Here is a 16,944-nt window from a genome sequence, read left to right on the forward strand (position 1 = left end):
TGTAATTTGGAGAAAACCTCATTTTTCCTCTGAATTGGCTGCTCTTATCCTTTGTACTTTTCAGAGCTTCAGGTGAATAAGGTACTGTTGAGATAACCTGGATGATAAACTACAGTGCATCCTGTAGATCAAGCAAATTTATTTGTAGTGATGGAGGATGCATTTTAAGTCTAATGGAAAAGGGAGCATCTGAGCAAGCAGAACCATTCTGAGCTGTCATGATGCAACAATTGATAGAAGTGGTGATTGTTCATCCCTTTCTTGATTTGAGCTGGATGGATGGTGAAGCTTAAAAGAGTAAGGAAATAGGCAACTCATGAAAGAGTATCATGAAATTCTCCTACTGTTGATAATTGTTGTTCCATTTATTTTCTGGTTGGTAGTGTCCCTGAAATGTTAATACTGTTTATGTTGATGATGGTCATTAACTTTGTGAGGATTTCTCTTATTTGAAATTGTTTTTACTTAATAGAGTGTTTTTTTTTTAAATGTAATAACAGTGCTTTCAGTTTTTTAAAAAATCATGACTTAATATGCCCTTAAGTTTTATTAAATTTTTAAATATCAAAGACCAACACAAACAATCAACTGCATTAACCACACAGTTTTGCCATCTTTTGAGTTTGGAGTAGCGAAAATAACTAAATGACAAAGTGCATCTGTGAGTGCAGTCATCCATCGGCCTGCACTAACTGCTTTCTTATATACTCAGTTACCCCAGAGTGCTGGAAGCCAGGTTTCTGCTGGGAAATTGCACTGAGGGCATGCTGGACCAAACAATGTAGAATAGGGGCAGGAGGCAAGTAAGTTCAGGGCAATAGGGGATTTGCCTATTATCTAGTAATTACTCATTCGTTTTTATATAAAAGGTTGCATTGCACAAATGAGCTTCCTCATCTCTGAAGCAGGTCTTCAACAGTGATCATACTACAATAGTTGTACTACTTCAATAGCTATAAACTGTTTAGCAATGCCCTGAGGATAAGAAAGATGTTTAGGAAGTGCATTTTTTTTCTTTCTTCCCCTTACCTTTTCTCACAGACTTAATTTGTTTTCAAAATTCAATTTATTTAAGAAGGAAAAATTAGAATAAGGAAAAGTGCAACCAGCCTTTTTGTTCATATGAATCTGTCTGTGTCATTGATGGTGGAAATTGTATTTGTATGATTGGACTTGATTTTTCTCTGTCAAAATCCCTAAATGAGATAAATTGAATTCAATATTCCACCATTGTGCATCATACTTTCTCTCCTCTAACATTTTCAATACATATTAAAGCTCTTCTGCAGGCACTTGTGATGAAATGCACACCACTTGTAACAAATCTAATTTATAAAACACAATGCACAGAAACTAAATATCTAATATCTTGCATCCAGGCACTTATTTTGGTTGCGCTAACAAGGTTTCAGAAGGCGTGGTCCCAAATGAACATGGTACATGGCTCTATGGCAGAAATGGCTGGTGCGATGGACAAGATGTGGCACCATGGATAAGTGATGTCACTAAGCAGGTAAAAATTAACCAACCATTTTGTTAGTGCAAGAGTATGTTGTAGGGGTGAAACAAGTTTGGGAATGGTAAAAGTGAAAGTAATTGCAAATATTCCAATTGAGTTGCAGTCCTGTCTTTGATCCCTTTCTGGGTTTAAATTTGTTATTTCAGATAGTTCCAGCTTTTCTCTGGTTGATAGTTAAAATGGGTTCTGTTTTGCGGTTATAAGGAATTCATGTATAGGCTATAACTTTTGCAGCTCACACCTGGCATCATAAATCAAAAAAATTAGAATTTTAAGTCTAAAGAAAAATGTTTTGGCTTCATTAAACAAGGCAGATTGAGATTGATCATGTGCATTAAAAAATAACAGGCTCATGATAATAAAATTGTGGACAATTTCACAATCTACATATTAACTTAATATTGGATTCTTTTTCCTCATTACAACCTGAACCAGGATACAGTCATGATTCTATTAATTAAAGTCATTTTGGCCATTTTCCTTTTAAGAAAATAATTTAGCATGTAGATCGGTAATTTTCCTTGCCCTCCATTGCATCATGTTCCAGGAAATGTTTTACTTTCCTAGATTGTCCATAATTTTCCCCTTGGAGAAGCTGAAAGAAACATCTCCAAACGATAATGGAGATATGCCACTTCCTGTGGCCACAAATGCAGCAGTGGAACAGAGCCAGAACCAAATTGATTATTGTGGATATAAATTTTTATAGAAGAAGTTATATCTACTCAGGCGATGCTGGCAATGTTAGCAACATCTCACAGTCTGCAGCACATTTCTGCATCATGGAGTTTGTGAAGGCTGCCCTTCAGGATAGCAGTCAGAACACGTAGGTATGTGAATTCACAAAGATTACAGTCATCAGCTGCCCTCACATTGCATTTCAGGAGCCCCAAGAGGATTTCACATTGTACAAAAGTACAAGTGATTTAATTCTTTGAATGTCCAATTGGTCTGTGGCCATAGGCTGATTATGCAGTCAATGCTCGATATCCGAACAGCAGCAGTTGCTCTTTATCCTTCTGTGCCCTTTGTTTTTCAACCACCATGCCAGATCCAAATGTATTTATTTGGCACGATTCTACTCCAAAACTTAAACACTAGAGAAGGATGCTCATGGAATAAGAGCCATGCTGAATTGAACAAGTTATCAATACCCTTAAAGCAACATCTGCACAACTCTGAAAGGGATTTACAGTATACTGCATACTGTGGTCACAAATTTGTGTTTTCTTGTTTTGCACTCTATTATCTGGCAATAATGCAGGGTTAGACGTTGTCAGCAACTCAGAGTATGAAGAAAAGTAGAGCGAGAAAAAAAAGAAGAGATGGTGTTGGGTATCCCTTTTTCACTGAAGTGGTCAGAAACAACCAAGCATCTTTCCATCTCACCTTCCCTCTGTTACTGATCATCTCAGTGTCTGCTTCATTACAAATATGGAAGAGTGCAGCCAATCATTTTTATGACAACCTGTGGATAGTGGAGCACCAGTGGATGAAGTATATATGTATATATGTATGTATTTGTATATATATATATATATTTATATTGGCCAACTTTCTATTCATGACAGTTTTCTGTACCACAAAATCTTATGTTCTGCAATAACCTTTGATAAACAGTATAGGAAAGTAATCCATAAAGAAACCATGAGATATAGAAGCAGTTTGACCATTTGGCCTATCGAGTCTGCCCCACCATTTCATCGTGGCTGATCTATTTCCCTCTCAATTCCAATCTCCTCCCTTCATGCCCCAACTAACCAGGAATCTGTTAACCTTTGCCTTAAATATACCCAATAACTTGGCCTCCACAGCTACCTGTGGCAATGAATTCCATGGGTTCACTACTGTCTGGCTAAATAAATCTCCTCATCTCTGTTCTGAATGGACATCACTCATTGCTGAGGCTGTGTCCCCGGTCCTGGATTTCCATACCATAGGAAGTACCATCCCCACATGCAGTCTATCGAGGCCTTTGAACATTTGATAGATTTCAATTAGATACTCCCTCATACTAATGAATTCCAGTGAGTAGACGCCCAGAGCCATGAAACACTCCTCATATGATAAGAGGACATAAGGAAGATACAAAGAAGGATATTAAATAGATGGGTAAAAATCTGGCAAATGGAATAAAATTTACTAATGTGAAAAAATTGTGACAACTATTTGGAAAGTGAAAATAAAAGTGCTGTCTTGACTGGACTGAAATCCTTTGGTATCATAAAGGAGAATGCTGCAAGTGTAGGTTTGCAGCAACAGATGGATGAGCCTCCCACAGATCCTGCTCAGCCCACCAAGTTCCTCCAGCAGATTGTTGCTCCAGGTTCCAGCATGTAGTCTTTTGTGCCTCCATGGGAAAAGGTTTTGGCACCTTGAAAATCAGGAGAAAATGGAAAGCACAGCAACCGAGGATTAAATATGGGCATTTTATCATTTCATGCTCTGCAACAGCCAAGCCACTTGCCATGTTCTTCTTTTGTAATGGCCAGAATTCTGCTGGACAGTGAAAAATCATAGACTGCATATCACATGCACTCCCTGATTTGTATTGCTTTTGAATCAGGGTGCACAGAGACAAGATAGGACATAATCCAACATGTAGGGAAATATGTCTTTGATTCGCAAAGGCCCACTGTAAGTTCCTGTTCTCCATTATTTATTTTGTCTATTTATTTCATAAATTATACTCTCTATCATGCAATAAAGATAATTTATTCAGTAAATAAATTCTGAAAATATTTTATTACATGTATGAGAAAATCTGCAGGTGCTGGAAATCCAAAGCAACACACGCAAAGTGCTGGAGGAACTCAGCAGGCCAGGCAGCATCTATGGAAAAGAGTAAACAGTCGCCGTTTCAGGCCTAGACCCTTCATCAGGACTGGAAAGGAAGGGAAGAAGTCAGAATAAGAAGGTGGGGGAAGGGGAGGAAGAAGTACAAGGTGGTACATGGTAGGTAAAACTGGGAGGGGGAAGGGGTGAAGTAAAGAGCTGGGAAGTTGATTGGTGAAAGAGATAAAGGGTTGGAGAAGGGAGAATCTGATAGGAGAGGACAGATGAGCACAGAAGAATGGGAAGGGAGAGGAACACCAGAGGGAGGTGATGGGCAGGTAAGGAGATTATGTGAGAGAGGGAAACAGGAACACGGAATGGTGAAGGAGAGGAGGTGGGGGCAACTACTGGATGTTCAAGAAATCGATCTTCATGCTATCAGGTGGAGACTAAGCAGACAGAATACAAGGTGTTGCTCCTCCAAGCTGTGTGTGACCTCATGGTGAGAGTAAAGGAGGCCACTTTCCCTCTCCAGCCCCCACTTTCCACTTTCTGATGGGATTGCTGCCTACTGACTCCCTTGATCACTCAACCCTCCTCACTAACCTCCCTCCTGGTACTTATTCTTGCAAGCAGAACAGGTGCCACACCTCCTCCCTCACACCATTCAGGGCCCTAAACAGTTCTTGCAGGTGAGGCAACACTTCACCTGTGAATCTTTTGGGGTCATATACTGTATATGGTGCTCCCAGTGTAGCCTCCTGTGTAGCAGTGAGACCTGACGGAGATTGGGAAACCACTTTGTCAACCACCTTCGCTCTGGCCACCACAAAAAGCAGCATCTCCCAGTGGCTACCCATTTCAATTCTACTTCCCATTCTCATTCCAACATGTCAGTCCATGGCCTTCTCTACTGCCAGGATGAGGCCACATTCAGATTAGAAGAGCAACACCTTATATTCATTCTGAGTAGTCTCCAATCTGATGGCATGAACATCGATTTCTCGAACTTCCAGTAGTTGCCTGTCTTCACCATTCCCCACTCTTGTTTCCATCTCTCACCTTATCTTACCTACCCACCACCTCCAACTGGTGCTCCTCCCCCTTCCCTTTCTTCAATGGTCTTCTGTCCTCTCCTTTCAGATTCCCCCTTCTCAAGCCCTTTATCTCTTTCACCAATCAACCTCTCAGCACTTCACCCCCTCCCCTTCTCCTGCTTTCTCCTATAATCTATCACCTTATAGTTTTTCCTTCCCCCCACCCCCACCTTCTTACTCTGACTTCTCCCCTTGCTTTCCGGTTCTGATAAAGGATCTTGGCCCAAAATGTTGACTGTACTCTTTTCTGTAGATGCTGCCTGGCCTGCTGAGTTCCTCCGGCATTTTGTGTGTGTAGCTTTGGATTTCAAGCAGTGTTACTTTTATTACACGTTCCTGTCCTGAAGCAATGTAACTATTACCTTGCGATGTTCCCTTATTAAACAGTTGCCTTCCAGCAGCATAGCAAAACAACTGCAATAAAATATTGATTAGACTTGTGTTTTCACCAAACACACCAACTGAAAAGATGTTCTGTTATAGTTCCTTCAGGATTTTAAATTACTTCGCTAATTTTGTATCTCAAGTTTCTTCAGTGGATATAATGGCTATAAAATATGAATCGCATATTATTGTTGCACTGTTAGACCCTGTAGGACCACATCGTTATTTCTAAACTAAAGATCGTACTCCTCTGACTGTGTTGTGTCTGTAAGGAAACAGTCATTATACGTTCATCTTTACACCATAAAACATTGTCATTGTTTGCAGTTTGAATTTCAATTCAAAATGTGAGTAAGTAATTGCTTCAGGATATGCCACTTGGACTCTTGCATCTGCCAGGCTATTCTCACTGGAATAGAGTACAGTTCAAGACTATTTTTATATATAACATTTACAGGCACTCAGCAAATCTAGTGCTATCCAGTAACAATGGAGGCAACATATTAAAGAGGGGATTTGTGTAGAAAACAAATTCACAACAGATACTCTTTGTTTTGTGAATTCTGTTGATGCAAATTGTTTCTGAATTCAATGGCAAAATTAAAAATATGTGCCTGCAATGTCTAAATTTCATAAATTCGTATACAGTGCCTAATCTGTGTAACATTTAATCTTAAGCGTGTGCCTTAATTGGGCATGGGTGGAAAATAGGTGGTGAAATAATCATGCATGATTAATACACTCCTATTTGTTCCAGTGCAGGATGTACTGGCCATCTGCTAGTACAAATGTGCCATATATTTCTTTGGTGCATAAAGTAAGTTCCTCTTTCAAGGAGTGGTTAGCACCTGTCCTGCTCACCAATTATTAAAATCAGCCCCCAGTTCTCAAAGAAAAGGCCATTTCTGACCAGAAGTTGAAGCCCTACTGGAATCAGTGTGCCCGGGACAAGCAGCCACTCTGTTTCTTTGTAATTTGACTTGGTAGGCATTGATGGTCAAGGTCCTCCACCAACAAAGAACTGAGTGCTCACCAAGCATATCGGGAAGCAGCAGCTAGATTCTGAAATAAAAACGAGGAGTCAAACCTCAATGGCATGGATGTAGTGCCACAAGAAACACGTGATTTCATATCGTTGGTTAGTTCGTTGGGCTCGGATTGCACATTTCATTAGTTGTTCAGGAAAGAGTATGTAGAAACTAGAACTAAAAGTATGTTGACCTGTTGAAGTTGTAATAAAAACATACAAATTTGCTAAATAACATTTAATGGAAAGAGCCCATCCAAAAGGTGAGTGCGAAGCTTTGGAGTTCTGCAATATCTAGTTGTGAAATTATTCCGATGGTTAGGTAGAACCTTTGGAGAGAGGAACTGTGTTAATGACTCAGATTGCTGAGCTCTTACCATCAAGGACCACTGTGGACATCAAAGGAAAATATTACAATGCATGGAGATGACCTCGCATGGGGTAAAGTGTTTGTGGTTGTAGCATCTATAAGTCTCCTCAGGGTAGAGTTTTAGATGCAGCAGTGTTCAACTACCTCAGTAATACCCTTCTTTTTATCTTAACACCAGAAGTGGAGCTCTTGCTAAAATTTTTATTAAATTTTCTGAATCAGGGTATTACTGTCAAGTCCAGCAATTATTGCCTTGGAGAAGGTCTGGTGACCTGCCTTCATAAACAGTGACAGTTCCTCTGGTGAAGATATACCACAGTGTTATTGGGTAGAGAGTTTCAGGATTTAGACCCAGCAATGATGGTGATGTATTTCTGACTTAGAATGGTGTACAACTTGGAGAAAATGTAGATGATTGTGTTCCTAACCATAGCCCTATTGGACTACTCCTCAGCTTTACAGGACACAAATATTGTCTCCATATTTACCTTATATGATCTTGCACCATCTTTGAAATTTTATTGAATCTTTTCATTGTTTTTATTAAAATAGTTTTTTCTTATAATTGGAAGTGGTAATTATTGTTCTCTATTCCCTCTCATTATTATAAAAATATAGAGTCTTGGGAAATACAGCAAAGAAACAGGCGCTTCAGCCCATCTCGTCAGTGCCGAAACATCTACATAGCCTAGTCCCATTGACCATCACCCAGACCGTAGACCTCCATTCCCCATGTACCTCTCCAAACTTCTCTGCAACCTTGAAATCAAAACAGCAACTACCACTTGCACTGGCCCACTCTCACCACGCTCTGAGTAAAGAAGTTTCACCTTGTGTTCCCCTTAAGTATTTAGCTTTTCACCTTAACCAATTACCTTTAGTTGTAGTCTCACCCAATCTCGGTGGATAAAGCCTGCTAACATTTACCCTGTCTATACCCTCCATAACTTTGTATATCTCTACCAAATTTCCCCTTAATCTTCTATGTTCCAAGGAATAAAGTTCTAACCTATTCTATCTTCCTTTAGTTACTCCAATCCTGGCAACATCTTTGTAAATTTTCTCTGTATTCTTTCAATCTTATTTCCTTAGGGTAGGTGACCAATACTCCAAACATCTTACACAACTTCAACATAGCATCCCAACTCCTATACTCAATACTTTGATCTATTAAGGGCAATGTGCCAAAAGTGTTCTTTCTGACCCTATCTAACCATGATGCCACTTTCCATGAATTAATGGACCTCTGTTCCCAGATCCCTTTGTTCTACTGCATTCCTCAGTGCCCTATCGCTCAATGTGTTAGATCTAATTTGATTGGTGCTACCAAAGTGCAATACCTCACACTCGACTGCATTAAATTCCATCTGCCATTTTTCAGACCCTTTTTCCAGCTTGTCAGATCCCACTGCAAGCTATGGTAGTCTTCCTCACTGTCCACTACACCCCCAATCATCTGTAAATTTGCTTATTCAGTTTACCACACTATCATCCAAATCATTGATATAGATGACAAACAACAGACCCAGCACCGATCCTTGCAGCACTCCACTAGTCACAGACCTCCAGTCAGACAGGCAACCATATACTACCACTCTCTGACTTCTCTCACAAAGCCAATCTAATCCAATTTACTACCTTGAATGCCAAGCAACTGAACCTTCGTGACCAACCTCCCATGCAGGACCTTATCAAATTTCTTGCTGAAGTCTATGTAGACAACATCTACTGCTTTGCCTTCGTCAACTTTCCTAGTAACATCCTCAAAAAACTCCATATGTTTGGTTAGACACGACCTACCATGCACAAAGCTATGCTGACTGACTATCCCTAATCAATTCCTGTTCATATGATAACGCATTTCTGTGATTTTACCTATCTTTGAATTTTTTTCACTATCTATGATTGACTGACAATTACTAAATTTAGTACAGATCTCAGTGTTCTTTAGTGGAACTTTAACACTTCTGTATATTCAAGTGTACGTACCTCACGAAGTATTAGATCTGCATTTCAGAGAATGAAGAAACGTGCTGTATACGTGGAAACTAACTCCGAATTGTAAAGCAAATTTCGAAAAGCATAAAGTAAATGTTTCATGTAATCATATACCATCCTGTTCATATTCAAGTAACAAAGGTTTTTTTTCCATAAGCTCTTTACATTTACGTTAAAAAATAAGTTTTATTTTATCAACGGCTATTGGTAAAATATGTGGTGTAATATTAGAATATTAGTGCCATTTAGGAGTAATTGTATCAAGTAATACTTGATTGATAAATTGAATTTTTAAAATTCTGCTGGAATCAATTCTTTATGTGCATTATGTCTGGTTTTAGGGCACATCATTGCATCTTTTTAGATCTTTTAAAATGGATTAGCTGCTTTGTAATAGAAGAAATTGCTGGGTAGGCAGTGAGGGTCAAAGTGATGTCAAGTAACTGAAAGCATTTTTGTAATGGATGCATTTCAGTTTTAGTTCCGACTGCATGCATTAAGATGAACAACTCTCGTGATTGCTGGTTTATTGTGTCAAATGTTGCCATTCTACAGAGAAAAGATGGACTTTAAATCATACTTGGTAGTTAAAGACAGAATGAATAGAAATATCATGTGAAAGGATCTGTATATACTGTATATTCAAGTTATGAAATCTGTTAGTACTGCTCAGATTTGAAATTTTGTTGTTACTGTGCATTAAAAAACTGAGGGACACAGTTACTAAAATCTGTGTAATGCTAAAAGCTTTTCCTGCTGTAATAGATTAAGAAAGGCTTTGCATTAATTTAAATTTATTACAACTTATTACATGTAACAATTCATTGCTTTCTGTTCCACAATGTTTGAAAAATATTGGGCTGAATCTTGTGGGTAAGTGCTGTCAGTTCACAGCAAACATCCAGCATTAAAGCTGGAATTGCAAACAACTGTGGGTCTTGGATGCTCAGGTATCCAAATTTGCAGAAGTTAAACTTGCTGACAAGTTGCTGCAGATAAATCTGCCAGTTTGCTCATAGAAGATTCAGCAGGGAAACACAAACTTGCTGAGATTCCATTACAGTTACTGTGGGGAATTAGCTCATGGATTCTGCTCTAGATTAAGATTTCCATGCCTATTCATTTGAACAGAGATTTTGCAGTTTCAAGGACAGGAAGGTAAGAATTTAGACAAAACAATAATCATTTTATTTTACTGTTAGTAATTCTGGGCACTTATGAATGACGTAAATCCAGAATTCTTCCAAGACTGAGATGACAAAGTTTTTGATGACATTCCTGGCTAGTTTCTTTTAATTTATCTTCCAGTAAGATGGTGGTGTGCTCGGATGCATCAGCTTTAATGGGGCCAACCAGAGGTGTTATTTTGTTTATTTTAAACTTTATTTTACAATCGCAAGACCCTGTTGGACATTAAGAACTTCAAGTACTACAGGTCTGCCCCATCAGCGAGTTGCTCATTGGCGAAGGAGCTGGACTTGGTGCAGACCATGTAGCTACCCGCTATAGAAAGGCATTAGAGTTGTGCGAAGACCATGTGCATTTTTAACAGCAAGTAATTGTCCTCGACATTTTTCTTGCAATGGCAAGACCCTGGTAATGTAAAATACTGAAGGAGTTGGACTTGGTGTGGAAGTTGCTGCTGCCTGTGTTGTGAGGCGCAGGTGCATGAAAGTGATATGGAGTCTATCAACGAATCATCGTTTTGGTCACTTCTCTTGTGATGGCAAATCTGATTCATTGATTTGCTGATGAACAGCAGTGGAGCTGCGTAGTTGCGATTGTGGTGAGGACCAGGTCTCTACTCATGGATGCTGCCCATTTGTGGCCACCCAGTGGGAAGGCGCCCGAGTTGGTGTGCTCTATTGAAGAGCCAGAGGTGCTGTGGCATACATGTTGGAGTTGGCGCTGCCCCCCCCCCAGTGTTCACTCGACAGAAAATAGGATGTATTGTGTTTGACTGCAAACTGTTGCAAAACTCATGGATTCAGGGACTTGGACTGTAATGTTTTTGTGTGACTATGTTACTGCTGTCTTATATGCGTTTGTGTGCCTTGTGCTGTGTAAGACTGTTGGTATTGTGTTTTGCACCTCGACCCTAGAGTAACACTGTTTTGTTTGGCTGTATCTATGGCAGAATGACTTGTCCTGTATTTCGAAACACGATCAGCTTAAGCAACTCCAGAGACAAGCACAGAATGCAGGATGCACGGTGGGAGAGAAAAGCGGAATAAATTCAGTCCTACGCTGACACAAAACTCTGGAAGATGTACTTCAGGGTCATCGAAGCAGTCTATGGACCATGCAATCCAAATCACCCTCTTATCAGACAGACAGACATACTTTATTGATCCCGAGGGAAATTGGGTTTCATTACAGCTGCACCAACCAAGAACTGTGAAGAAATATAGCAATATAAAACCACAAATAATTAAATAAATAATAATAAGTTAATAAGTTTACCATCAGCAGATGGTAAAGCTCTGCACAAGCCCTAAGTTATCAGGCCCACCAGCACTCACAACATTTCATGACATCCTGCTGAACACATGAATGGAAGAAAATGTGCCTGAGGACTTTAGGGACACCATAATTGTTCCACTGTTCAAGGGCAAAGGTAGCAGAGCTCACTGCGACAACTAAAGGGACATATCTCTCCTGTCTGTTGGGGGAGAAATCTTAGCTCGCACTATCTTAACCGCTTGATCACCAACATACCAAAGGCAAGCCTTCCTGAAGCACAATGTGGCTTTCGAGCAGGCCATAGTATTATCAACATGGTTTTCACCATTCACCAGATTCAAGAAAAGTGTATTGAACTGAATTTGCAACTACTTATCATCTTCGAGGATCCAACCAAAGACTTCGATATGGTTGACAGGGAGTCCCTATGGCGAATGCTGTCAAATCTTGGGTGCCTGCATAGAGTTGTCAATCTCATCCATCTCTTCCACAATGACACGAGTGGCCTTGTTCTGTCAAAGGGAAGACTTTGATGCCATTCAGTATTTCAAGTGGTGTGATGCACGGGCCTGTACTGTTTAATCTGTTCCCAACGTGCGTACTTCTCCACGCATTTGGTACCATACAATGTGGGATTTTACATAAGGTACAGGATGGATGGATCATTTTTTGACTCGTTTCGCTTGAGGACCCATATGAAAATAATCAGAAATCTCATACAAGAAGCCCAGTATGCTGATGATTGTACACTTATGGCCCACACAGAAGCCGATCTTCAGCTGTTTGTCGATAGGTTTGCAGAAACAACTTCTTGGCCTTACTGTCAGCCTACAAAAGACAGAAGTCCTGTTCCCACCCAGTCCAAAGTCTACCACCCCTGCCCCATCCATTTGCATCAACGGTACACAGCTTAGACCAGTGGAATTCAAATACCTCGGAAGTGTTATTTCTAGCAATGGCTCCCTAGACAAAGAAATTAGACAAGGCCGGTCAAGCCCTCGGGGGCTTACATTCACGTGTACTAAACCAGCATAACATCTGAAAAGCCACGAAACTCAAGGTGTACATAGCAGTCTATTATATAGCTGTGAAACCTGGACTGTATACAGAAGGTACCTTGAAATGCTGGAACCCTTCCATCCTTCCATACATGTAGCCTCAGATCAATCCTGGGCATCCATTGGCAGGACCGTGTCACCAACCTGGAAGTCCTCAAAAGAGTAGAAAGCACAATGATCCTGCAAGCCCAGCTTCACTGGACAGGGCATGTTATACACATGGAGGATTCCAGAATACCCTAGCAGTTGCTATACAGAGAGCTGTCGCAAGGAAGAAGAGTCAGGGGACGACCTCGTAAGAGCTTTAAGGTCTGTGTGAAAGCCAACTTCTCACCTAAGCAGCTTGAGCAGAGTACTCAGGACTGGACTGGATGGTGTGCCCTGGTAAGTCGAGCCTCCAACAAGTTCAAGAATAGTTTCCATGCAGATCTGGTCACCGCTCAAGAGAGGAGAAAAATAGCCACAACAGTTGCTTCTACAGCGGCCGGACGATATACCTGACCTCACGGTCAACACTCATGCCTTTCTCGAATTGGACTGCAAAGCCCCCTCAGAACGCACAATTAATGAGCTTCACAGACAAGCGTCATCGTTGGAAAGGGTATTCATGTATGGTTGAAAGCCAATTAAACTTGAACTTTAGACAAATGACCAGATTACACTCAGTGGCCACTTCATTAGGTACACCTGCTCGTTAATGCAAGTATCAACACAGCCAATCATGTGGCAACTAGTCAGTGTATAAAAGCATGCTGACTTAGTCAATTGGTTCAGTTGCTGTTTAGAACAAACAGCATAATGGGGGAAAAAGTGATCCAAGTGATTTTGACAGTGGAATGATTGTTAATGCTCCATGGGGTGTTTTGAGTATCTCAGAAACTGCTGATCTGGGATTTTCATACACAACAGTCTCTAGAGTTTACAGAAAATGGTATGAAAGGCAAAACAGAATTCAGTGAGTGGCAATTCTGTGGGTGAAAACATCTTGTTAATGAGAGAGGTCAGAGGAGAATAGCTAGACTGTTTCAAGCTGACAGGAAAGTGACAGTAACTCAAATAACCATATATTACAACAGTGGTGTGCAGAAGAACATCTGTGTATGCACAGCACATTAAACCTTGAAGTGGATGGGCTACAGCAGCAGAAGACCACACCCAGTCCTACTCTGTACCTAATAAGTTGGCCACTGAGTGTATATTATACCAGGCTCTAGCTCTATGCACAGGTCCCAATCAGCACAATTAGCGCCTTTCTGTATGCTGACAGAACTATTATGCCAGAGTTGGCACAGATTTGGTGAGTTGAATGACCACCTACGTGTCCCAACAAACCAATAGACCTAAAGTAACAGCTTGCTTACAATCTGCCACACAAAGTGGGGAGGGAAGGTCTTAATTGAAATTGTACTTGAATAAATACCTACCCATTACCCATATGCAGTCAGCCGGTGTTGTGGCATCCACACTGGACTTCAAGGTGCGAGGTCCCAGCTTTGAATGTGGCTGGCTCCTTGCACATTTTCCATCTGTACTGGAATGAGCATCAAGCTAGCAACTCAGCATTGTAAAAACAGACAAAAATGCTGAAGAAATGGCAAGGTTGCTGTCTGATGCGCCACAAGGCGTGGAAAGGAACAACACAGAACTCAGATGCACATGCATGTGTGAAGATCAGAGAGAAACGTTGTTTTAGTGTACCTTCTGATTTCACAGAGTTTCAGTTCAATTCACATCCGCTCAAATCACAGCTGAATGTATTGGAGAGGTATAAATTTATACAATGTTAATCAACAGTAATTGGTCAGAGATTTTTTAAACACCAAAAAATTTCTGTTTCTTTAAGATTCAAAAGATAACTCTTGAGGGGAATTTAACAATTGCTGTTAATGGACTTCCCTTTGTAGATTCATAATTCAATTCATCGAGGAGATTGACGAGGACACCCCAGAATCCAAAGAAGTGGAAGTAAATCATCCTCAACTCTGAGGAACTGAGTAGAGAACTTACAGAAAACAATCATAAAAGCTACTTCTGAATTTTTGTCAAAGGTTCTTCATGAACCACATAGCTGCTGTAGAGTTCAAAACACCAGAGCAAAGCAGGAAAGTGTCAAGAACTCACATGAACTGCACTTATGCTGAGGATCTACTCTCAAGTTCTGTAACAAGTTGTATCTGCCAATAGAACCACAAGCCCATTCATTTCAAAGGAGATTTTACAATTGTAAGAAGGCTATGAATGCAACTTACATTTTAATAAACTTCTGTTTCTAGTAATGTCTATAATCAAGGTTTAACTTGTTTTAGGATTATATTTTAGTTTCATATTCACAAACTTTGAAAGGTCTTGGCAGCTTTAACATGCAGCAAAAATAGAAAAGCGGCTGGGTACTCAATTTTTCTGGGCAAGTTATACATGTATGCTAATTTGACTGTATGTGAGGCTATGGATTACTGCAGCTTTTGATGTTAAAGGCTTTAAGGTCATGTTGTAAAAGGTGCACTGAAAAAAGTTGGGCCAGATTTGCCAATCAGCTGCTCATAATTCATTGTCTCATTGTAAATAATTAGGCAACTTTTAACATCACTGCTTAGTTGCACTTCAATGGGCAATTGTAGTCCTTCAATATCTTACAGAATGCTGCTGTAGTGTGTACTACAGGTTAAAGAAAGGAGCATTGTTTGGAAATTTACACATAGCTTCCCCTATAAATGCTGATATACAAGTCTGTGTCTTTGGTCAACCTGCAACCTTTTTCCCAAATATGGAGAATCGAGACCTTAAGTTATTTTTCCTTTGGACAACAAAGAGCAAATTGCAGACAGTAAGAGAAAATATGTAGAAAAATGAAAACATAAATGGCCAAAGGAAATCCAGAGAAGTTAGGTAGTATGTTTGGAGTTACTAATGTCAGCTTTCAGATTAAAAGCTCCAGGATATAAATGGGAGAAATTGTGTCTGGAAATTTATACCTAGTCAGTGGTGCTGAGCAGGCAGTACAGTAACATAAACACAACTTACATTGCCTTTGAAAATTGGCTCTGAATTTCTAAGATAAAGTACAACATGCTGATGCTACTATATAAATTAGAAGTTACTCTAAAGTCAGGACTGTTTCCAGATAGCTGTCTGCATATCTTGTTCCATTTTATTGTCACTGTGCAGGAGGGGAATGCAGAGTGAGTTCTAATGGTGATAGCCTTGGAGTGTCAGTATCATATCTGGACAAAAAGGAAATCCTCATCAAGCAACTGAAGCAGATCAACCATACAGAATAAATGGCAGAGACCAGAGAACCAATGATATACTGAGGGACCTTCGAGTACCTCTGGAAAATGATAACACAGCTGGATGGGTTAGTAAAGAAAGCATAAGCTGAGACAGAGTAAAACACCGGGATGTCATATTTTCACTGTACAAAATATCTGTTACACCACCCCTGAGTTCAGTCTGGTCAGCAAACTACGGGAAAGATGTAATGATAGAGAGTGCAGAAGAAATTCACACAAGGACTGTTGTTATAAGGGAATAGATAGGCTGGTTATTCTTACTAGACTGCAGGAAACTAAGCAGTGATCATATAGGGATTTATATTGTGATATGATATTTATATGCAAATAGGATAGACAGTCAAAATCTTTCCTTAGGGCAGGGAAGTCTAGATCTAGATAGCACAGGAGACAGGAGAGAAATGTAAAGGAATACAGTTTTCATAGAGGTTGGTGGTTATCTAGCACAAGCTGTCAGGGGATGTGGTAATTTCAACTCAATATTTAAAAGGCATTTGGACGTGTACTCAGATAGAAAAGGAGGAGAGGGTTATGGGCTCAGTGTAGGCAAACAGGATTAGTGTAGGCAAATAGGATTAGTGTGCTGTAGGTGGGCATCACAGTTACCATGGACGAAGAGGGACCCATTTCTTTGCTATACAAAGTGATAAACTTAATCTATGTCTTCCTGTGTAGAGAATCTAGCACAATAACAAATACAGATTTCTGAATTGAAGGAATTGAATTTAAATTATTGTCATGTCTTGCATGTAGGAAGTATACAGACATTGGCATATTAAATGTAATATAAAACAGCAAATGCTGTAGAAAAACTCTGCAGATCAGATTATCATAGATAGAAAACTAAAGTTAATATTTCAGGTCAATGATCTTTCATCAGAATTATTTTTCCTTTGGTGCAGTAAAAATAAGTGGATGAATATCATACAAATACGACTCATTTCGCAAAATGAATGCATAAAG

The 16,944-nt window shown here is 39.8% G+C and overlaps 2 protein-coding genes across 2 annotated transcripts in view; one reads left to right on the forward strand and one right to left on the reverse strand.

The window, feature by feature from the left end:
• The window catches only part of LOC140732058 (uncharacterized), a 178,875-nt gene that overhangs the window by 160,427 nt on the left and 1,504 nt on the right, over positions 1–16,944 (forward strand). The window contains exon 11 of the mRNA XM_073054182.1: positions 1,380–1,513. Within this exon, the coding sequence (XP_072910283.1) occupies positions 1,380–1,513 (134 nt within the window). The remainder of the gene's footprint in view (positions 1–1,379; positions 1,514–16,944) is intronic.
• sdhaf3 (succinate dehydrogenase complex assembly factor 3) overlaps positions 1–16,944 on the reverse strand; it is a 158,262-nt gene that overhangs the window by 79,750 nt on the left and 61,568 nt on the right. The window lies entirely within an intron of this gene.

Source organism: Hemitrygon akajei, chromosome 8 (assembly GCF_048418815.1).
Source record: "Hemitrygon akajei chromosome 8, sHemAka1.3, whole genome shotgun sequence".
Lineage (NCBI taxonomy): Eukaryota > Metazoa > Chordata > Chondrichthyes > Myliobatiformes > Dasyatidae > Hemitrygon > Hemitrygon akajei.